The sequence below is a fragment of the Benincasa hispida genome, chromosome 10, assembly GCF_009727055.1.
Source record: "Benincasa hispida cultivar B227 chromosome 10, ASM972705v1, whole genome shotgun sequence".
NCBI classification, from domain to species: domain Eukaryota; kingdom Viridiplantae; phylum Streptophyta; class Magnoliopsida; order Cucurbitales; family Cucurbitaceae; genus Benincasa; species Benincasa hispida.
Window position 1 is genome coordinate 14,717,594 of NC_052358.1, and position 23,839 is coordinate 14,741,432.

Genomic DNA, 23,839 nt, shown 5'->3' on the forward strand with positions numbered 1-23,839 from the left:
GTTTGATGTGTTTGATGATGCCAAGAGTTTTTGGGATTTTCTATCTACTCGGTTTCAGTTTGTTGGCTTATTAAGGTTCTTATGGAGCTTCGTTTAGAATATGAGTCATTCTGTGCTGCTTTGCTCCATCATAGTCCCCTTTCGCCTCTAGACGTAACAATTCAGGAAACTCTGTTTGAAGAAAAACGTCTTGGCATCATTTCTTCTCGGAAATCGGAGGTACTCGCTAACACTCATATGTCTGGTACTTCTAGAGCTTCCTTTTGTAAAAACTGTAAGCTTACTGGACATAAGTTTACTGACTGTCCAAAAGTTCAGTGTAGATATTGTCACAAATGAAGTCATATTCTGGACAACTGTTCTACAAGACCACAGTGACCACCGGGACATATCTTCATGTCTCAATCTTTTAAACCAAATCCTGGCTTTGCTTCTGTTGTTGTTGCTGCCTCTTCTGCTGACTCTAAACCTTCCCCGTCTACTTTTTAAATGAGTGACTTACAAGACTTGTTTAAATAGGTGATTTTATCCAATTCCTCTGCGCTTGCGATCTCCCCAGGTAATAGATGGCTTCTTGATTCCGCTTGTTGCAACCATATGACGTCTGATTTTCCTCTTCTAACTGCACCCACAACTACCAAATCTCTTCCTTTTATTTATGCTATTGATGGTAATTGCATGACCATATCACATGTTGGCTCCATTGGCACTTCCTTATTACAGCTTTCCAATACTTATTGTGTTCCAAATCTGTCATTTAATCTTGTCTCCGTCGGGCAATTATGTGACCTTGGTTTAATTGTCTTTTTCTTCTACTGAGTGTCAGGTTTAGAACCCACGGAAGGGACAGACGATTGGTACGGACTGCAAAGTGAGATGATTGTTTGAGCTCACATCTCTTCGGCTTTCTGTTTGTTCTATTTCTTCCCCTGTCACTGACTCTGCTATCTATTAGTGGCATCTCCGTCTCGATCATGCATCTTCCAAAAAATTTTGTCATTTAATCTCTAGACATAATTTGAATAATCTCTCCAAGTTTGTATCTTTTGATTGTTTGAATTGAAAACTTGCAAAACAACTCGCATTGTCTTTTTCCCTGTCTAGTTTTATAAGTGATAGTCCTTTTGACTTAATTCACTCTAATTTTTGGGGACCTGCTCCTATTTCCACTGTCAATGGGTATCGCTAATTTGTTTTATTCATTGATGATTATTCTCGGTTTACCTGGATATATTTCCTTAAATACCACTCTTCCTTGTCTCAAATATATATTGACTTTGCTAATATGGTTTACACTCAGTTTTCTCACACAATCAAGGTTCTGCGTACAGATAACACCTTGGAATATAAGGACTCCAGGCTCCTTTCCTTTCTCACCCAATAAGGCACTCTTGTTCAGTGCTCTTGTTCTCATACCTTTCAATAGAATGGGCAAGTGGAGCAGAAACATCGACATCCTAGACTTCGTCCAGGCCCAACTTTTGTTTACCTTCTATCTTCCAAAGTTTTGGGGTGAAGCCGCTCTTACCTATGTCTACACAATCAATCGTTTTCTTTCATCTATTCTTCAAAATGTTTCTTCATTTGAAAGCTTATATGGTACTTCTTCTTATTACTCTAACCTAAAAGTCTTTGGTTGTGTATGTTTTGTAATTCTTTACCCTTATAAACATACCAAATTAGAACCACATACGCATCTCTGTTTCTTTCTTGGCTATGGAACTGAACACAAAGGTTTCCATTTTTCGGACCCTCTTTCTAATAAATTGTGCATCTCCCACCATGTCACTTTTTGGGAGCATATTATGTTCTATAGTCTCTCAACCTTTCATGATTCTCTCTTGAGTCCTCTTCTCTATGTTTCTAACGGTTTATTTGATCCTTTCCCTTCTTCTGCATCTTCTGATGATTCTGAGCTTGAACAGTTTATGCCTGCCTCTGCTAACCTTGATCGCCTTCTGTCTCACATGTGGAATCTGAATTTGTTCATGACTCTTTCTCTCCTGTTCGACGCTCCACTAGGGTAAGGGCACTTCCTACTCACCTTCAAGATTTTCACTGTTTTTCTACTATTAGTCCCTTGGTTGAATCTACCTCCTTTCGTGAAGCAAATACTAATCCTCTATGGCAGCAAGCTATGAGAGAAGAACTTTAGGCTCTCGCTACACGGGACTACGTTGACTTCCCCTCGGAAAGAAACCCATTGGTTACAAGTGGGTCTACAAGATCAAGACTCACTCTAACGGTTCTGTTGAGCGTTATAAAGCTCGGTTGGTAGCAAAAGGATATTCTTAAGAGTATGGGGTTGGTTACAAAGAGACCTTTGCATCTATGGCACAAATGGCATCTTTTTGGTGTCTCTTTGCAGTTGTTGTAGCTAAACAGTGGCCACTTTTCTAAATGGATGTGAAAACGCCTTCCTTAATGGGGCCTTATCTGAGAAAGTATACATGTAACCACCCACAAGTGTCTCTTTTCCATCCCAGAAGGTATGCCTCTTTCGATGAGCATTCTATGGTTTGAAGCAAGCCCCTCGAGCTTAGTTTGCAACTTTTAGTTCCACTATCATTCAACTTGGATATACGTCTAATTCTTATGACATGACACTATTTATAAGATAGACAACTCATGGTATTGTTCTTCTTCTCCTGTATAGCGATGATATGATTATTACTAGGGACGATCCTCAAGCTATCTCTAATCTATAACGCTATCTTGGTGTAACACTTTGAGATGAAGGACTTGGGTTCACTCATTTACTTTTTTAGCCTTGAAGTATCGTTGAGCTCTGCTAGTTATTCGTTGTCTCAAGTAAAGTATGCCTCAGATCTTTTGGTGCACTCCAGTATTACTAACTCTGCTACAGTTCCAACACCACTCGATCCCAATGTTCGCTTGACTATATTTGATGGAAATCCACTTGAGGATGTCAGTCTCTATCGTCAGCTTGTTGGCAGTCTTATATATCTGATAGTCACTCATCCTGACATTGCATATACTATTCACATTGTTAGTCAGCTTATGGTTGCCCTTCAGACCATTCATTTTACTAATGTTCTTCGTATCCTTCGTTATGTCAAAGGTACTTTGGGGCATGGACTTTAGTTTTCTTCCCAGTCTTCTCTGGTTTTATCAGGCTATTCTGATGCTGATTGGGCTGGTGATCCTACTAATCGACGTTCTACCTCTGGTTATTGTTTCTACCTCGATGATTCTCTCATTTCTTGGTGCATTAAGAAACAGAGTGTTGTTTCCTGTTCTAGTATGGAGTCTGAATATCGTGCTCTAGTTGATGCTATGTTAGAACTTTTGTGGCTTCGTTGGCTTATTGCTGATATGGGAGTCCCTCAATCGCTTGCCACTAAACTTGACAATCGTAATGCCACCTAGATTGCTCACAATGATGTTTTCATTAATGCACCAAGCATATTGAGAATGATTTTCACTTTGTTTGTCATCATCTCCTGAGCGAAACTCTGATTTTATGCTCTGTTTCGACCGCTGAAAAACCTGTCAACATTCTCACCAAAGCTTTGCCTCCTGGTCGTTTTCTTCAACTACTTAACAAACTCAAGTTGATTCCAACCTTACCACCTTAAGTTTGAAGGAGGGTGTGAATGTATACTAGGTCTCCTTTGGAGAGTCTTTAGGATATGGTTAGGCTCTATTCTTAGGGTGTTAATACAGTATTTATACCACTGGACAGTTCCTTGTAGAAATACACTTGATATATACATCTTCAATTAAGGGTATTCCCATATACTAATTGTAGGGGATGATGCCCTAAACTCTCGTTGGGTCCTATAGTTTGTCAACACAGTTTTGAACAAACGTTTGTGATGTAATAATATATGATATTTTCTTCACTATTGTCTATGGAACATTGGATATTTTAAATGCTTTACCACAAACCAATAAACTAAGATCCCTGGTTGTCGTTGTAACTTAAGCATGTATGCAGAGACATACAGGTGGATCATGTCTTAAGTGATAACCAAAATGGTCTGTAGTGTATGGATATAGGAGGGAAATCTTATCCTGGTAACGCTACGGATGCGGCCCACTTTGTAGAATAGTTAAAAGTGTTTGATTTGCTATAGATGGTTTGATCCTGATCATTCATGTGGAGACATGTGAGCAAGGGCATCCTATACAAAGGAGTTTGTATGAGACCGGACCACGAAATGTTATAGTCTTGTTATATAACGTCATTCATGATAGAGACTTCACTTCACTACGATGTCCATAGGCAACATGACCTCAATCCTGAGTGAGTTGGAAAATCTTGCCATTGAGGGCAGTCATTTTATTTGCACGGGTGCGAGTGGACAGATCGTCGACTCAAACCTACCACTTTAGGTATTCGTCTGATTTGGGAGCTGGAAACTCAGCTACACAAGATGGAATTCACTCCTTCCCCGAAGTAGAGGTAAGTAGATAGATTGCTCCCTTAAGAGTGACTAACTGTAAGACCCTAGGAAAAATTCTAAGTGGTTGAATAGTTTGCTTAATTCTAACTAAAAAAAAATTGGTTAAAAATATTACTAAAAGAAGATATGCATTGGATCAAGACAAAAATAGAATATTGCATTGGTCTTGTGATGTTAGTATTGTCTATGCATTGGTTATGTAGACATGTCAAATTTCTAATCTTTAATTTGGGAGCTGGGAGTGGAGCGGAGCATTCAGGGAAGAGTCATTCAACCACCAAACACCAGGAACTTGATAATCTTTCAGGGCATGACTCGGATTGGATAGTAGAAAAATCAGTAGGAAAGTTAGACTACGTATATAAAATTGGTATGGTTATTGTAGACATGTCAAATTTCTAATCTTTAATAATAAAAAAGTAAAAGTGGTAACTGTCCTAGAGTTAGATTGGTATTCTTTCATGCTCTCTTCTAAGTCTTGGGCTAAGGCTCGAGAAGGGATGTGACAACTTGGTATCAGAGCAAAGGTTTATGTAAAACCTGAGAAAGTTTAGTCTAGCATGGTATGAATCAAAATTAGAAAAAGTAAAATTAGGGAGGAAGGAAAAAGGTTAAGTTGTTGTCAAACCAATACTGGGGAAAAAGGCTTACCTAGGATACAGAAGCCAGGTAGTAATAGAAACCGGTTTAGGTCAAAACCTAAAAAGGAAAATAAAATGATGTACAGTAGGGAAACCTGAAATGAATAACAAAAGTCCTGGTAGGGTAGGAAAGAAATAAAGGATACTAGGTGGGTATCAGAAAATATTTAGTAACAAGAAATCTCGAGGAAAGGGAAATATTAGTGGAAATTAGATAGTAACCTAAATAATGTCCACTGTAGGAAATGGATCAGAGCAAAAAGACCTGGTGGTGGTACGACTTCCGGACAGAGGAAACAAACCGCAATGCTGAACACCCCACTTCCATGACTAAGTTTAAATAGTAATGCTGAAACAAACTTAGGGGAAAACCTTGAGATATCTGAGCATAGTTTAAATAGTAATACTGAACACCCCACTTTCATGACTAAAACAAGATTAGCAAAATCCCAAGGAAATAAGGGATGTTCGAGATATGGCAAAAACCACAGTGGTTCATGCTTGATGGGGACCGGAATTTGTTACGATTGTGGTAAGTACGGCCACATTCGAAAGAATTCTTATTATTTTAAGAAGAAAACCAGAGAGTTACATGAGCAGTTCCAGCAGGAGATAGCTGAAGGCTCGAGCAGTAGAAGCAACAATGTAATGCCAGATCTGGCATTTGATCAAGAGGTTAAAGAAGTCAATGTGGTTGGAAGCTCCTCTCAAGAATGGGTACGAGCAGCCAAAAAAGACATTCCTCGATGAATAGTAATTGAGTTCGAGGAACAACCTGTAATTGAATCTAGCAATGTAGAATAATACAAATTTTGTATCTTCTACAAAGAAATTGGCCACGTGTAGGAAAGGTGTCCATAGAGGGACGATCGAATGCGAATTAACTTTGAAAATCTATATCTACACGATAGGAACTAGATGGAAAACTTTAAAAGACTAAAAAGCAGCTAAAGATGTAAATAGGCTTTAAATGTATATGACTTGTGTAAATAAAAAAAAAAAAAAAGTAACATGTTTTGTATGATGGTGTATGTTTAATTTATATGTGATTGTTTGTAGTTCAAATGCTGAGAAGTGGGAAACGTAGAACCGGACAACCCTCTGGAGATGAAGGTGAAAGTGCCTCATGTCGTCCGAGGGAAAGGACGAGGGAAGAAGAACAAATGGATAAATTTGCCCAAAGACTCCAAGAAGGTTTGGGAAATATACAACCTGATCCCGAGAAAAAATATGGGATAAAACAGCTGAAATCGCTGGGAGCTACAAACTTTGAAGGAACAACAGACCCTGCGAATGCATAAGTCTGGATGAATCAGTTAGAAAAATGTTTTGGGGTAATGAGATGCCCTGAAAACAGAAAGGTGAGTCTTGGAACTTTCTTATTACAAAAACAGGCTGAAGACTGGTGGAAATTACTAAAGAATAGAAGAAGTGATTAAGAAGAAATCTGTTGGGAAGAATTTTGAGAAGCATTTTTCGAAAGATTCTATCCTCGATCATTTCGAGATACGAAAGAGATGAGTTTCTACAGCTCATGTAGGGAAACATTACTGTAGTAGAATATGAAATAAAGTATATTGAGCTATCCAAGTATGCTTTAAACATAATCAAGGATGAGAAGGAACGCTGCAGGAGGTTTGAATGGGATTAAGACGAGATCTGAACTCTTGTGACAACAACTTGGGTGTGGGGAGAATTCTCAAGACTAGTGGAAGAAGCAATAAGAGTAGCAAAAAGTCTAGCGACAGAAGAACTAACGCCAGAAAGGGACTCGTCAACGAACAGGTTGCGGAGGGAGGAACGAAGAAATTTTACTCCCAGGATTGAAAATAGAGGTGTGTGGAAAAGGAAAGGAATTACAAATACTAGAGCAGAATCCAAACGAGAAAGCCAGATAAATGAGTCAATGGCTAGTGTAAATCAAAAACCTAGATGCCCGATCTATAATAAATATCATTGGGGAAAATGTTGGGAACAAACCCAAGGAAGAACGCGTACATGTCATAAGTGTGGCAACCCAAAACACTTTAAACGAGAGTGTCCCCAGTTAATGGAAGCTGAAAATATACAGCCACAGAACAATCCGGGAGTAAAACCAATGACTATGGAGGGAGGACATAGTGCTGGGGGAAAAAGAGAGGAATCAGGAAAAATGATATTAGGACAATTATATGGGCTAACTCAAACTAGGGAAGAAGATATGCCAGATGTTGGAAAAGGAAAAGAGAAAATTTTAGAAGACTAGAACAGAAGCTTTTATGTAATGAAAATTTGTTAAGCAAATCAATCAATAAAATTTGTTTGTAAAATATGTTTGGCTTAATTTCGAGGATGAAATTATATTTAAGGGGGTGGTAAATGTAACACCCTAGGAAAAATTCTAAGTGGTTGAATAGTTTGCTCAATTCTAACTAAAAAAAAAATTGGTTAAAAATATTACTAAAAGAAGATATGCGTTGGATCAAGACAAAAATAGAGTATTGCGTTGGTCTTGTGATGTTAGTATTGTCTATGCGTTGGTTCTAAGCATTTAGAGGTTATTTGGATGTTGAGAAAGTCAAAATGTGGCCAAGAGGAGCACATGTGCCAGAAAATGTCTTTAGAGGCTAAGAACAATGCATGCGATGGCCTTAAGTTGCGCTGAACATTGGACACGATGGATGCGTTGATAGCAGCCGAAGGCTTGTGGTCAAAGGAATACGTTGGTAGTTGCGGTGATGTAAGGGCATGCGCTGACACGAAGGCATGTGGTACAGGGGTATGCGGTGGGTGAAGGCATGCATTAATGCGGATGACGGCGTGCGGTGATGGAGGCTTGCGGCAATGGGAGTATGCGTTATTTTTTCGAAGGTATGAGGCAACGCTATGCGTTGATAGCATATGACGAGGCTATGCGTTAATGACATGCGGCGAGGCTATGTGTTGATGGCAATCAACGGCCCTGCTACATGAAAGTGTGCAGCCAAGGATATGCGGTATTGCGATCTAGGGTGTGTGCATATGCAGCTAAGGGAATGCGTTGACAAGTAGCGATGGATGCGACAGTACTATGCAATAACACACAGCGATGGATGTGCTGGATACGATGGAAGCGATAGTGCCATGCGATGATATATGGTAACACGATGCGTTGGTAATGTGCTACACGATGGATGTGTTATGTGTTGATCACTCAAAGATATGTTGGCACATAGGAGAAAATAGTAGTATGCATTGAAAAAATGATGGTCAAAATTTTAGGTGGGCACATAGGCAAAAGGAAAGCTAGGCAAAAGAGGCCAAGGATGCGATGCTTTGAGTCGTGACTCAAGGGTTGAATTGATGAAAAAGCCTCAAATGAAGAATGGCTAATTAAGAAGAGAATAAACCTTGTGAACATCTAACATATGCGATCATGTTGCACAAAGGAAGGTTGCACCATCAAGGTTAGGTCACATATGAGATATGCGGTAATAGTTGAGGGGACAATTCAAAAGGCACAAGAATTGTTGAACGCATGCGCCCAAAGGGACTGTCTAGACGTGGTAAGGTTGCGGTGATCAGGTGAATATGTTGATGAACACAAATGGGTTTCAGACATAAAGTTATGCGCTCGTAAGTAATGCTAAGTTATGTGAATAAACATTTTCAGACACTAAGTAGATGAGGTGGCGGAAGGATATCACATGCAAGATAATTCTTATCAACTTAAGTATGAGGTGTAAAGTTGAGATTACATGCAAAGTAAACAATTTTGTTGGCAAACTAAGATTAATACTACTCAAAGCGCTGCTGACGAAGAATTAGTGTTGGCAGTTTAAAGGAGAGACATTTGGATTTTGAGTTGTCATAAGGGAGAAAGCCCAAGGTATCTATAAATAGAAGGGCTTATCGTGAACAATCAACTCGTGCCATTTCAAAAAATCCAGTGTTAAAAGCATAAATAGAGAGTTTAGTTTAAGTACTCAGGCTGCTGTTATAATTAGAGCTTGGAGGAATTAGAGGTTGTGTTGACAAGCTTGAAGGGCTAGATGGACGTATAAGCCTGCACCAGCACAACGCATCAACCGTGAAGCCACGACCATCAACTCAACGTAGCACGCGTTCCTCCTGCGCAAAGCCTGACGCCGCAACCGCCTGCCCAACACCTTTGCGCGCACAACCTCGGTTGGAATAACCTCTAAACTGATTATTTGAAGTTTTTGACTGAAGTGTTGAGTAGGGTAAATTGGTGTTTTAATATAAAAAGGTATTTTGAATATTTTAACGACATAATGGTATTAATTGGAGGTTTTCATTAAAATGGAGGAAATCCCAAGAAAACACTTCCCAAGTAAATTGCAGTAGAAAGCCTCGCAAACACAATGAGTGGTTATTATGTATTGTCTTATTAATGCATTTATGTGTATATATAAATATATGTATATAAAGAATAATAGGCATGAACAAAGATGCATGATTTTGATGTCACTATGCTTGTCGTGATATTGCCTGCATGATTGTGATAGAAACTGAGATTATACCCGAGATATATTGTTAGCATGCTTGAAAGGGTACTTGGCGGAAAAATATAGTCGTCTTTGGTCGGTGGAAGATGATAGTCGGTGACGACCGGCAGGAAAAATAATCAAGTTACCTAAGCATAGCTAGCGGGAAAGAATGAGTTGATGTGCACATTGGCGGGAAAATGGGGTATAGGAAAAGTTTCCATGAAAGTTAGTGTTATGTTGATTTAAATTACAATCCTGCCAAGAATAAAATGCAGTTTGCTGGGAATGATTGATCAGTAAATGAACTGGGAATAATTCAGCAATTTAACTGGGAAAATATATATGAATTGGTGGCAACGTATTCTTTGATTTTGTGTTGATTTCCCAAAAGTATATTTTTGTAATCAAACATATTAATATTTAAAAAACACTACTCACTGGGCTTATTAGCTCACGCTTTCCAAATGTTTTCTTATTCCCCTTTCCCCCCCCAGGTAGAGTAGTGGAGCGTTCAGGGAAGAGTCATTCAACTACCAAACACTAGGAACTTGGTAATCTTTTAGGGCATGACTCGGATTGGATAGTAGAAAAATCAGTAGGAAAGTTAGACTACGTATATAAAATTGGGGTTATTGTAGACATGTCAAATTTCTAATCTTTAATAATAAAAAAGTAAAAGTGGTAACTGTCCTAGAGTTAGATTGGTATTCTTTCATACTTTCTTCTAAGTCTTAGGCTAAGACTCGGGAGTGGGTGTGACACTAACCAAGAGGGGGCACCGCGGTAGAGACACAAATCGATGGAGGTGGTTGTGCTTGTGTCATCGTTAGAGATGTCCAAAAAAATCTATGGGATCGAGGCCCTGTGGGAACCCGCTCGATTCCTCAAATATACAGGGAATGTGGGAGGGAGTGAGGAACTTTTTATCCCATTTACAATTTGGGCCCGAGGATGAGGATTATTTCTCTATTCTCGATCCCATTATATATATATATTATATATTATTTTATATTAATATTGTAGATTTGTAAGGATAATTATAGATGTTTTAAATTATTTAAGTTTAAGACTTTATTACTTTAATTCCTTAAATGTTTTGTAATATTTAAGATATGATGTTCTAGTTTCTTGAATTTTAATTTTTACCAATTATGAGAATTAAATATTTTAATTATATCTTTTTAAAGTACATGTATATTATTCTTTTTATTAGCAAAATTGAAAATATTTTATCTAAATGAAACTTATATTGGAAATATTTAAGGAATTATTAAAAAAAATATAATTAATTTTAGAAAAAATAGAGGTGAAATTCTTTGGCAAGGAACTCATCCCCACAGAATCCTTATAGAGAAATTCGAGGGATGGAAAATGGAATATGGGGACTATCCTCTACCCGTCCGTGGACATCTAATCGTCCTACGTGGTGTTGCCCGATGGAAACTTCAAGGAAGAAGTTTGAGAGTTGGTCAGGTATCAAGCGATGCTAGAAGGATGATTATAATGGTTGGGTTTTTGGTTGGTGGGGTGGGCTGCAACAAAACTAAAATAAAATAAATAAATAATAGAAAGATTTAAGACAAATATTACTTCATAAGGAATACTTCACAAATATTCTAAACTTTAATTCTATTTTATAATTAGATTTTTGTATATTTTTTTGGACAATTTTAACCTTGTGATACATTCTCTCTCATACTAAAATTTGCATTATTTTATAATTAAAATATTAAGAAATCAAATTGTATTTATTATTAATTATTTAGAGATTTATTTTTTTGAATAATCATTAGTTACACTATATATTATAATTAGTTATGGATTCTCATTATTGATTTCTTATTTTATTTATTACCAAATATAATATTTACCATAAAATTAAGGAATATGATATACTAATGTAATTTTGTTTTGTTACAATTGGTGTCCTGAATCTTAATGATTCTTGTAGTTTGTAAACTTGTATGAACAAATTGTTATTAATAAAATAAGAGTTACTTTATTTGTACATTAACTCAATCCAACAAACTAAGATCCAAAGTTATTTTATGCAAATTAAACATATATCTGGTTAACATACAAGTGGATCATGTTCAAATAATGACTTAAATGGTCTATAGAATATGGATAAAGTTGAGTATCTTATCTTGATGACATTACAAACACGGTTCGCTTTGTAATTATTACAAGAGTTATAAAGTGTAACAAATGATTTTATCCTAATCATTCATGTAGAGACATGTGAGTGGGGATATCCTATACAAAGAGTTTGTATAAGACCAAATCGCAAAATGATTCATCTCTATTTATAACACAGTTACTCGAAGAGATTAACATTTCAATAGGAAGACCATAGGTGACTCAACCTTAATCTTGAGTGATTGTGAACTTCTGTCTATGAGGATAGTCTTTTGATCTTATGGGTGAGAGTGACCAGATTCGCCAACTCAATAAATCTACCATTTTGGGAATTTATCCGAGTAGAGAGTTGGGAATGTAGCTACACAAGATGGAACTCACTCCTTCTTGGTTCTAGGGTAAGCAGATGAATTGCTCCCTTAAAGACTGATTTTGAATCTTGAATAATGAGGATCTTCACCCTCTCACTAGCTAAATAGGAGTTTAGTTTATTGTTGGACTGTAACTAATTGTTCATTATAGGAATCAATGCTACTTAAAGAGTTAGAAGTAACTGTAGGGATAAAATGGTAATTTGATCTGTCACACCCCCTCCCAGATTACCTTTCTTAATCCAGAAATGAATGTGACGACAGTAGTTACTAACTCTTTTGTGACACTTACTGCCTAACTAACATCTTTAACCTGCTTAGATCCCTGGAATACATATAACATTCACCAAACTAATGAAACTTTAAAAATAACCTCAGAACACCAAGGATCAACAACAACATAATTACATCATATTAATACATACAGAGTTTAGCAGTCCCAATATACTTTACTAGTCCCTAATATGAGCAACACATATGTACAGACATTTACAGAGTAAACACCCAAAACTTCTCTATAGACTTTGGATTTTTAACTGGAGTCCTTGAATGGTAGAGCAGGATGACAGCTAACCTCTGGGGAGATGACCACTACCTGGGAAAAGAAAAACATTTGAAAGAATGAGCTACTTGCCCAGTGAGTGACTTATAAAACATAAATCTCATGCTTAAACTGAAAGGTAAAAAACATAATACTGGAACTAAAACATGCCAAGCAAACGTGTACATAAAACTTTTAAAACCATTGTATCTGAAAACATAGCTGAACTTATTTCTGGTTGAGAGAGAAACCTTGTGCTCGATCTCTCAACATCGGATATCATGTTCAAGAGAGTACTCTTTTATTCAATCTCTCAAACATTAGCCTGGCCTGGGGTGAGAACCCTTTTGTTTATCACCTTCTAGCTAATGCTAAGAAAGAACCCTCATGGTTCAATCTTATCGTCGGGTATCATGCTTACGAGAGAACCCTTTTGTTCGACTCTCAAACATAAGCCTAGGCTGGGGTGAGAACCCTTTTGTTCAGCACCTTACAGCCAATGCTAGGAAAGAACGCTTTTGTTCAATCCTACTGAACTGATTAACTATCATACGTGCACCAAACTGGATCCTAATGTCAAGGATCATAACTAAGGCAGGGTACCACTGCTTATCACTGAATTGAGTGAATTATTCTGATACCTTCTCTAAGTACTTCAGTACCAGAATCATAACATAACTAAAACTAGGTAGTACAGCTCGGATATCTTCTCCTTGTACTTCAGTATTGAGCTGAAAATACCTTATAGGAAAACATTTTCATAAAACTTGCTTATTGAAAGCTTGATCTCATAAATCATAATTTTCACAAGAACATCATTTGCTAACGCATGCTCAACAACATTAAGAGCACATATGCTTTAAAACATAATACAAATACTTATAAAATAAACATGTCATAGAAACTCCTTTTGAAAACTACCATGGTTCAACCATTGTACCAAAGCATATTTCATAAACTTTGTAACTAGCATGCGTTTATAAACTTTAGAGAAATGTGTTGCTTGGAACTTCTTGTAAAATAACCAACATAAAGGTAACTGTCAATAAAGTATGAATTATTAAAATATTTATAAATCATTTATAAATCATTTATAAGTCATTTATAGTCACTTACAGCTTGTCGAGGCTCTTAAACGGTTTATATGCCTCTTCTAACTCTTCTCGGTCTGAAAGGACATAATCCCCGATTAGATTCCTTAGAATTCTCAGCAAAAAGCTTCAGGTAGCTCACTTAATGAAACTTTCACCAACAAAACAGTATTATTAGTAAGATGATCATTATGAGCGAGATCACCCTCATGAGCGAGATTTAGCACTTCTAGCGAGATTTGTGACTTTTTCAATGAGATTTGTGACTTCTAGCTAGATTTGTGACTTTTCCAGCGAGATCTTCATCCTTAACGAGATTCTCCTCTTCCTTAACTCACTCTCGCTCTCGCTTATTTCCTTATCTTTCACTCGCTCTCGCTCATTTTCTTATCTCTCACTTGCTCTCGCTCACTATGGTGAGCTGCCTGCTTAATCTTCCCAAGCAGTTGCCTGCTTACGCACCGATTCCCTGTTCCAACTTCAAAAATTCATAACTGAAAAGCCAGGACTCTTTTTAAGAAACTTTCTTCTACAAACTTGTTTAGAATTAAGTTAACTTACCTTTAAAATATCAGCCGAAAATTCCTTGTAGTTTGTCCTGAAGCTTCCAATCTTCACTCCAGGCTCTGATTAATCTAAGAATCTGCCTCTTCTGCAAATCATCATTTTTTGCTATTCTCCGTGTAAGATCTTTCTCCGACAAAACAACCTCAAAAACTAGATTCTCCCAGCTTTCAAATGGCACCGATCTCACTTAATTTGCTTAAGTCATTTTCCAAACCAAGCTTCTGAAGTTCCACACCCTTTTATACTTCCTTCCGCCTCCCCTGTTCAAGGATCAAACTGACACCTCATGCAGCACTAGTGAGTTTCTTCAATTAATTTATTTTTGTTTCCCTTCCTTCGTAACCCACATTAGGGCTTCACCTCATAATATATGCGTGCATCGTATACTCCATCGTCTAATGCCCAGTGCCTATCGTCTAGCGCTTGTCGTCTATCGTCTAGTGTAGCATTGATATCGATCTTATAGTTCCTTCTACACGATCGTCCAACGCCTTTGCTCGCACACACTTGAGGCTGTTGCAAGCCTTATCAACGCACCATGCCTTTCAACCCATGTGTTCATCCTTAGTACCAATGCATAGTTTACCCTTGTCTTCAACACTTAAGCTCAACAAGCTACACACGCTTCTCCATCAACGCATGCCTATTCTTTGCTTCCATACTTGGAAAATTTTCACTTGTTATATTATCTAAAACTCACCCTTGACTAAGTATTTCTAACATTTTCCTCCATCGGCCTACCTTCTTTACCTCCTTTCATAATTTTACTTAACACGCTTGTTACTCACTTATATAGGAAAAATGGGGTATGGGGTTTACATGATCAAATTGTAGTTATGAGCAATTCGTGAAAGGTCCACTTACTGTTGATTGGTTATATCCCTAGATTGCGAAGAGGGCAACTATCATCTTTAGTTGAGTGATTGGCAGTTAATAAATGTTGGTTAACTAATTAAAGAGTTTAATTAATTGATCTCGTACCACTAGAGCTTTTAATTTGTAAATTCATTAGGTCCCCTTACTAGCTCCCTAAGGGTAAAACAAGGAATAAATAGTCTTGAAATAATTTAAATTGTTCAACTTATTTAAGGAAAATTTTATACTAATGTGATTAATATAAAGTAGATACATTATAATTATGATTTATAATTAATCAGAAAGGTAAATATTTGAATGAGATTCAAATTAATATAATATATATTGATACATCATAATTAATTATATATATGATTTGTAATTAATACTATATAATATAAGTAGTGATATATTTGAATAAGATTCAAATATCAATTATATGAATATGATTCATATAAATCAAATATGATTCAAATGAAATCAAATATATGATATTGTGTGTGTTAAAATAATATCTCCTAAAAGGGTGTATTAGATGTTGGAAGAAGGGAGTTATAAATCTCCTTCATATCTATCATGTAAAGAGTCTATGTGGTGTATGTCAATTCTATAAGAGCTACAAAAAAATGATTTTCACATAACTCTCAATCTCTCTCTTAAGAATTCTTTGTAATTGCTTTCCCTTTCCTAAAATCACAAAAAGGATCCCATAATCCTATATTCCTTATTAGAGAATAGCAAGAAAGTAGGGGTGTACATGAGTTGGGTTGAGGGTATTTTTGGACCAACCCGAAAATTCGGGTTGGTGTGATTAGCAACCCAAATGACCCAAAGAAAGTTTCCAAACCAACCCAACCCAACCCAAAAAATTTGGGTTGGGTTGGGTTAGGTTGTCGGGTTATAACTTATTTTTTATTTTTAAAGAAAAATATGTAAATTTATATATAACACATGACTAATAACTAAAATCTCATAAAATTAAGATGCTAAATACCAAATATCTATGATATTTATTGTAAACTTTAAACAAAGACAAATATCATAACAATTTTACAAGAAAAATATTAAAAATTCAAAAATTAATCCATACAAAGAAATCAAACTTTAAACAAAGAGAAATATATATATACAAAATTCGGGTTGGTTGGGTCAACCCAAATTTTTTTTAGCCAACCCACAACCCAACCCAACCTAATAAAAATAGAAAAATTCAACCCAACCCAACCCTTACATTTTGGGTTGGGTAGTCCAGGTTGTTCGGGTGTTTGGGTTATTTGAACATCCCTACAAGAAAGTTCTTTTGGTGGTGTATTTTGTATGAAACCAGTGTGTTCGTGGAAAAATTTGGATAACATTGAATTCGAGGGAGATCGAGTTTGTGGTTGTCCATTCTATTATTTTATGGATATTTTAAGATTCGTCGTTCAACTTTGTTTAATTCAAATATATATAGGGTTATTTTCAAATGTGTTTAGAAGAAGTGCAGATATAAGGTTGATATAATATATACTTCATATTATAATTTTAGTGTCGTTTCTATTAAGATATATATTCAACATAAATTATCATATATACACATGTATATTCAGTTACTTTGCAAATATATACTTCATATACTTATATATATATTTGATATTGAAAATAAAATATAGATATAAACCACAAGGTTGGCAACGGGGTCAGGCCGGGGCAGGGGGCATCCCCCGTCCCCAATTCTCCCCCATCCCCGTCGGGAAACGGGGTCCCATTTCCCGTTTCCCCACAGGGATCCCCTACTAGTTCCCCACGGGGATTCACCATTTTTTTTAATTTTAAAATTTGATTTTATTTAAGTTTTTTAAAGTTTGGGCTTAGAGTTAGAATTTGGATATTTAATATTGGGCTCCAATACATGAACATATATATAAATAAATTATTTTATATATTATAAATATATATTTATAAAAATATAAATATATCAAATCGGGGATTGGGGTCAAGGTCGAGGCGGGATCCCGCGGAGAATTTTGCCAACCCTACATATATACTAACTAATTGATTTTAAATCATTAAACAATATTTTTAATTTTAAAAAATAACTACAGTTATAGATTAAAACTAGAACTACAAGTGTACAAGATTATTTAATTGAAAAAAATTAACTTATTTTATTATTAATTAATTAATTAATATATTTTGAAGACTAATTAATAATTCTAATAAATAACTTATGATGTCAATATATATTATTAATTGTTCAGATCGAAAATCGATATCGTTAATTTGACTCCAAATCGAAACAAAAAGATTTATAAATCACCAAAACCTACATCTTATACTAACAAGTAGCATAAGTGGCAAGTACAGGGTCGATCTACAGAGAGGTCATGATTTAATCTTCTTTTAAGCTAAATTTGACTATGAAAAGCAGTAAAAATGGGGGTTTTGGTTTTGGATAAAATGAAAGCATACAAGAAATTAAATTGCAAAGAATAAATGTAAATTAGGATTGGTCTATCTAGTTTCCAGAGCCATTCAATGCAATTTCTATCCTGACTTCTATAATTTAAACATTGCTCGATTTGATCTAACTAACCTCTATAGTGGCAGATAACTAGTAAGAATCTAACCAAGAAAGCGTTCTAATTATTAATTAAGGTTGGAAAGGTCATACCCTAATAATCTACATGCTTCTAAATTCTATTGGGTTCAATAGCGGCCATATAGAACTAAAAACACATGCATTACGATTTAGGATTCAACTGTATCGATTAATTGTCAAGAAAGCCATATTCACAAATGCACAATTAACTAATGTTACTTGATTGATTTTAGCTAGACATTTAGGTGACTAAAAATCGACTAGCCATGCACAATTATGTGTGAACAATCAACCTCACAATTTCACGTATAGAAATTGTAATGGATATGAAGAAGATACAAATTCAACATGCAATTTATTCAAGAACATTGAAAACTCAAGAAATTTGCAAAGAATTAAAGCTCAAAAAACTAGATAGAAAATCGTTTCCTCAAAAAATCTATAGGCAAATCGAAGAGGAAGATCCAATCCGTCGTTTACAATCCAAAAGAAAATAAAAATCTAATTTAGAAACAAAAAAAATAAAGGAATGGGAAGAACTAGCAGACACTCCTCGGCCTCTATCAGATTTTGCATCACATTTGACCTAAAATCGAAGATAGTATATATGGAAATTAGTTAGAGCATTGCAATGGTAGGGACAGCGTTGCAACGTTGTTACACGGATGGCCTCAAGCGTTGGGTAGAGATGCGACACTACTGTGATGCTTGGTTGCGCAAGAGGCGCGCCGTCAAACTCATAGCGTTGCAACGCTACCCTGTATCTACAGCTACTGCCTTTCAGCATTGGACTAGCATTGCACTGAGACATATTTCAGCGTTGCGACGCTCCTAACAGGGACATGTGTGGTCATTCGTTCTCCTTTGAAGCTCAGATGCCTAATAAATTGCTTCAAATTAATCCCGTTTGACTCCAAATGCTCGCTTCTACCTCTTCGGTGTTCAATGCCTACAAAATAGAATAATTAACATGTAAAATTCATCATCGAACCTAAATTAAGTTAGGAATTATAACTCTTTTTGAGAGCTATCACCAATAAAAAGAGATTTAAGGAAATATAATTATGTTAATTCATATTTTTTATAAAGATTATGGTTTTTCATGTTAATTCATAATAACAGAATAAATTATTATATTAACATTAATATTAATAGAATTAATTATATATGTCAATTATAAATTAATTTAAACATACTAATAAAAATTAAAGAAATTAAACAATATCAAAAAAGAAGAAAAACAAATAAAATGAAAAGATAAAAAGTAAAAAGAGTGAAAAACTATAAAAAAAAAAATAGAGAAAACCCACCTATTTGTAACAGTAAAAAGTTGAAAATTTGTAACAGATAATAAAATATCATTTTCTATTCTCACCTTTTATTCTCATGAATTAAACCAAACGGGTCATTGCCGGATCGGTTTTTGGCGACCTTACTTATCCTTACTTAGGGACCAAATAAGCCTATTTTAAAAAATTATGAGACTAAAAAGGTATCTTTTGAAAACTCGGAGATCAAATGCAAATGCACGTATTCTTCCAAACTTGGAACTAAAGAAAAAAAAGTTAATTTTCCCTTAAAACTTTTTTCTTTTAAGAAGTACACATATAAATATATTAAACGTGATGAAAACAATAATGAGTCTGAAAATTAATCATCATAGAAATGGGGAGAGTATTTCTTGTTGAATATCCTCCGTTTGAATCTCGATTCCTCTGCCATATTTGTGACACTTTCATCGCTTTACATCAAAATTTATCCCCTCATCATTTCTCTGTAATAATAATCGATAATTAACCCTTTGATCATCTCTTTAATTTACCTTTAATTTCTTTTAAACCCTAACACTGGTCGCCAGTTTCTTTCTTTACAGAATCCTCCTCATCCTCGCGATGGATTTTACTTCTCTTCTGCGTAAGACCACTTTAATTCTTCCTATTTAATCTAATTAATTTTTTAATTTTTTAATTTTTTAATTTTTTAATTTTATTTATGTATTTTTTTGTGGAAATTTTAGTGTTAATTTGGTGGAAAGTGTCTGTCAAAGAATTGAAGATGATGATCTTGAATTTTCTATATGCCTTTACTGTGTCAAATGTGGCTCTTTCATGGGATATAAAAAGGTATATAATATTTTCATTTATTTCTTAATTAATTTGATTTTTTTCATTATCTTGATTGTATATAATTATCATGTTTTAACTAATTCTAATCTCTTTGTTATTTTTCAGTATCCAGATGGTGATAATCAACGCATTCCGTACGTTTTTTACCGGTAAGGATTACTTATCTCTCAAGAAAACTGTTTTCTTCTTCTTCTTTTTCTTTTAATTAGAATCATGCATGTAAGATGTAATTTCTTTATGGTATATTTAAGAGTGATTTCTTAAAAAAAAAAAAAAATAGAGATTTTCAATTGGTTAGAATTCCTTTTTATTGTTAGGTTCAAAATCATTCCAAAGAAGGTAAATAAAGGTCTCCGTTAGTGACCATTTAGGCCTTCTTTAGTGAAGACTTTTTTTTAAAAAAAAAAAAATTAAGCTTATAGACCATACTTCTACCTCTAAACATCTTCCGTTGTTATGTACTTTTACTAATGATTTAAAAAATCAAGTCACAATTTGAAAACTTAAAAAAAATAGCTTTTAAAATTTTGTTTTTGAAATTTGACTAAAAATTCAACCACTGAATGTAAGAAGGATGCAAATCTTGGTATGAAATGAGAAGAAAATATGTTTAATTTAAAAAAAAAAAAAACAAAATATTACTAAATGGAATCTTAGTTTTTGTTTTTAAAAATTAAGTCTATAAGCTAAATACTTATTCCACTTCTAAATTTCATGCTTTAATTTGTGATCTAGTTTTTATAAATATTTTAAAAAATCAAGCCAAATTTTAAAAAAAAAAATCGTTTGGCTAAGAATTAACTTGTTTATCTAAAAAAGATGTAAATCATTACAATAAAATGAAAGAGAATATTTTAATTTTTTAAAACAAAACAAAAACAAAAAACAAAATAGTCATGAAACACGTCCTTAATGTTTGGTTTTATATTTTTAAACGAAGTTTTCAATTTTGCATTATTAATTTAAAACATGGTTTGGAAATAATTTTGAAGACTATTTCAAAACCATTCCCTCAAATATATCATTAGTTTTTCTTTCTCTAATCATTAAGCATTGCTTTTTCTTTTATGTAAGGTGACATGTATAATATATCTATTTTATTTATACATTACTAATCTTGTTACTTTTAATTGATGAAATTAAATTTTATTTTAGTCTTTTGAGTTATTAAGTTGTAATATTTATGAGGGCCTTTGCAAAATTGGCAGAAATTTGGTGTATATACCTGGTATTAAGAGTGAATGATGGATATGTCTGCAATACAAGGTTGGTGAAAGTAATGTAATTCAAATATTCCAATGTCTTTTGTTAAAAAATTTTATTCTTTCATAACAATATTTATATATATTAAGATTTTAAAAATATATATTTGTGTAACAGGTAAAGTGGTCAAAAACAATATTGAAGGCCAGAAATTTAATTGACACAAAACTGGGTTTTGGTTGGTTTTTTTCCTAATTGCTTGTGGTTTTAGTTTTAGGCAAGTAGTGGATATTGTAAGCATTCTTTCTATTACATATAGCAATAAAATTAGCTTCATCTTCATTTGTTTTATCTATATTTTTTAAACATTTCTAACATAGTTGAGTTTAAATATTATTAGGAAAATAATTACAAATTAATTATTACAACTAAGGTCAATTAATAATATCTAACTTAATTGTCTATAGTATAAGTTAACGATAATGTATTTATTGTCATTTTGAATGAAATGTTGTAAAATTACAAATTTGGTCTTTTTTTTTTAATTAAATATATTATTTTCTACAAGCCCACAACAATATTTTCAAAATGGGACTCGCTCCCTCAATCTCTCCTTCATCAAATTCTTCTTTCACATTCTCTTCTACCAGTGTCTCTAACTCCTCATTCTCTTTATCTAATTTTTATTGAGAATTGTTTATCTCTTTATTCTCAATGGTTCTTGTTTCTTCCTCGTCAGAAATCTCTCTATTTAATTCTTCTTCTCGTGTCTTTGAAAAATTTGCATCTTCTTCTTCTTTGAGTGATTGATCATGTTTTAGTTTGATTGTGTGTTCCTTAGAGACTTGGCACGTCAAACTCCGTTCTAGTTTGATTATTTTTGTAACATATTTTCTTATAGAACTATTTCATTCCGCAAAATCTTCCCGTATAGCCTCTATAAGCTTTATATCTCTACCTCGAATTTCAGCACGCCTTCTTCTTTGATAGAACATTACTTTCAAATAACTAATATTTCCTTATGAATTTCAATAGCTTAAAACTCATGGAAAATCGACTAATTAAATGAATGCCTACTTGACGTACTTGTTTGACCTAGTTGCTTTCACAAATTCATCAATCTACCGCCATCCACACCTTCCAATTTTTCTTCTTCACTTTTTTTTTTCCAATTCCACCACCAATGCCCTCTTCAATTTTCTTTTTTCCACCCAATATTTTCCAACTTTCTTTTTCGTATTTTCTTTCCCCGCACCACCGATCGATTTTGATTCCAATTTCATTTCTTTTTTCCTTTTTAAATTTCAAAATCTGCACAGTATCTGATTTCTTTCTTTAAATCGGTTTCTTTTTTTTTATTTTCTTTTTTTTTCCTTCGTCAATGCAATTCCTCAACCCAAATATTTCTATTTCAATTTCTCTAATTTGTTTTCTACAGCATCATCAAACTCAACACAGGTTTTTTTTTTCAGAACATATATGAAACAATTTCCTAATTATGAAATAAACTCAACAAAGGAAGCAATTGCATCAAACATATACCCAATCTAAAATCTAGACTCTCATGCCAAATGATATGAAAATTCTAACCATTTGAATTAGAAACTCTTTTGGCACTACAAGAAAGTTGAACATTATCAAAGGTCACAACCTTCGAAAAAAACATTCATTAAACCTTCCATACATCTTTTTTTAAATGTTATAACTTTTGAAAAATGTCGAAATAGATCCATCGAAAAATGTTTTTTTAAAGATATACTAACCTTCGAAAATTATTATTTTTCAAAGGTTGATTAACCTTAAAAATTTATTATTTTTCAAATGTCACATAGCTTTGATAATTGTCAAATTATTCATCGATAATTACAAATGGTCTTTTTCAAGGGTTTTCATTATATTTGAAGGCTTATAATACTATTTTCAAAGATTTTAAGGTCTTTAGAAATACTTCTTTATCAACAATTGTAAATCCTTCGAAAAAATCACCAAATCATAATTAAACCAAAACCCAGAATTACAATGAGCCAAATGAACAAACAATAATAATCTCAAAATTCCTTAGGAATCTTGAACGGTTTTGTAACTCATCTTCCTCCTTAAGATACAATAGACTAAATTGTATCTCGTGAATCAAAAAGGAAATTAAAATAGGTCAAAATTTTAGAACCGAAATTCAAAAGCGGACATTAATATGATAGGATCATAATCAAATATAATCAAATTCTCTTATAGTTCATCATTATCTATATTTAGTTTTCTATAATTCTAAAACATAGAAATTAAGAAGTTAAACAAATTTCGAAATTTTAGTACCTTATTGTTGCTCAAAATCACCTTCCCCTTGTTATCTCTTCTCAAAATTATAGTACTTAGCATTTTACTAAGCAAGTTTGGAATCAAAGAAAACAAAGACCACCATTTCATTCAAATCTATAGCAAATTTCATATAAGAAAACAAACATATCAAAAGAAGATAGTCAATATAACTTTAGATTTAACTCTTATGATACACTAATCAATAAACAAAATTAATATTATAAAACACAAAGGAATGTGGATAGCAACATGTTCATTTTACCTCAATAATAATATATCATGGTGATACATAAAAACAAATCTGAAAAGGACAAATTCCTACAAAGAGGCAACTAAATTAAAATCAAGGAGAGAGAGATTGTTCTTATTATTATTATTTCAGCTCTATGAATATATAATAATGTATACCTTTCTTGACCTAATTTTGCTTAATCTTCTTTCAAGTTGCCTCTCATGCTGCTGCAACTCATCAATGGAACACAAATCCAAGCCATATCCCAACAATTTTC

At 34.0% G+C, this 23,839-nt stretch overlaps 1 protein-coding gene across 1 annotated transcript; it reads left to right on the top strand.

Annotated features, from left to right (window-relative positions):
• The first annotated feature begins 2,733 nt into the window (after nucleotides 1-2,733).
• Nucleotides 2,734-3,390, top strand: LOC120088938 (secreted RxLR effector protein 161-like). The gene is made up of 2 exons (XM_039046375.1): nucleotides 2,734-3,082; nucleotides 3,137-3,390. The coding sequence occupies exons 1-2, from the start codon at nucleotides 2,734-2,736 to the stop codon at nucleotides 3,388-3,390; spliced, it is 603 nt and encodes a 200-aa protein (XP_038902303.1).
• Nucleotides 3,391-23,839: the final 20,449 nt, after the last annotated feature.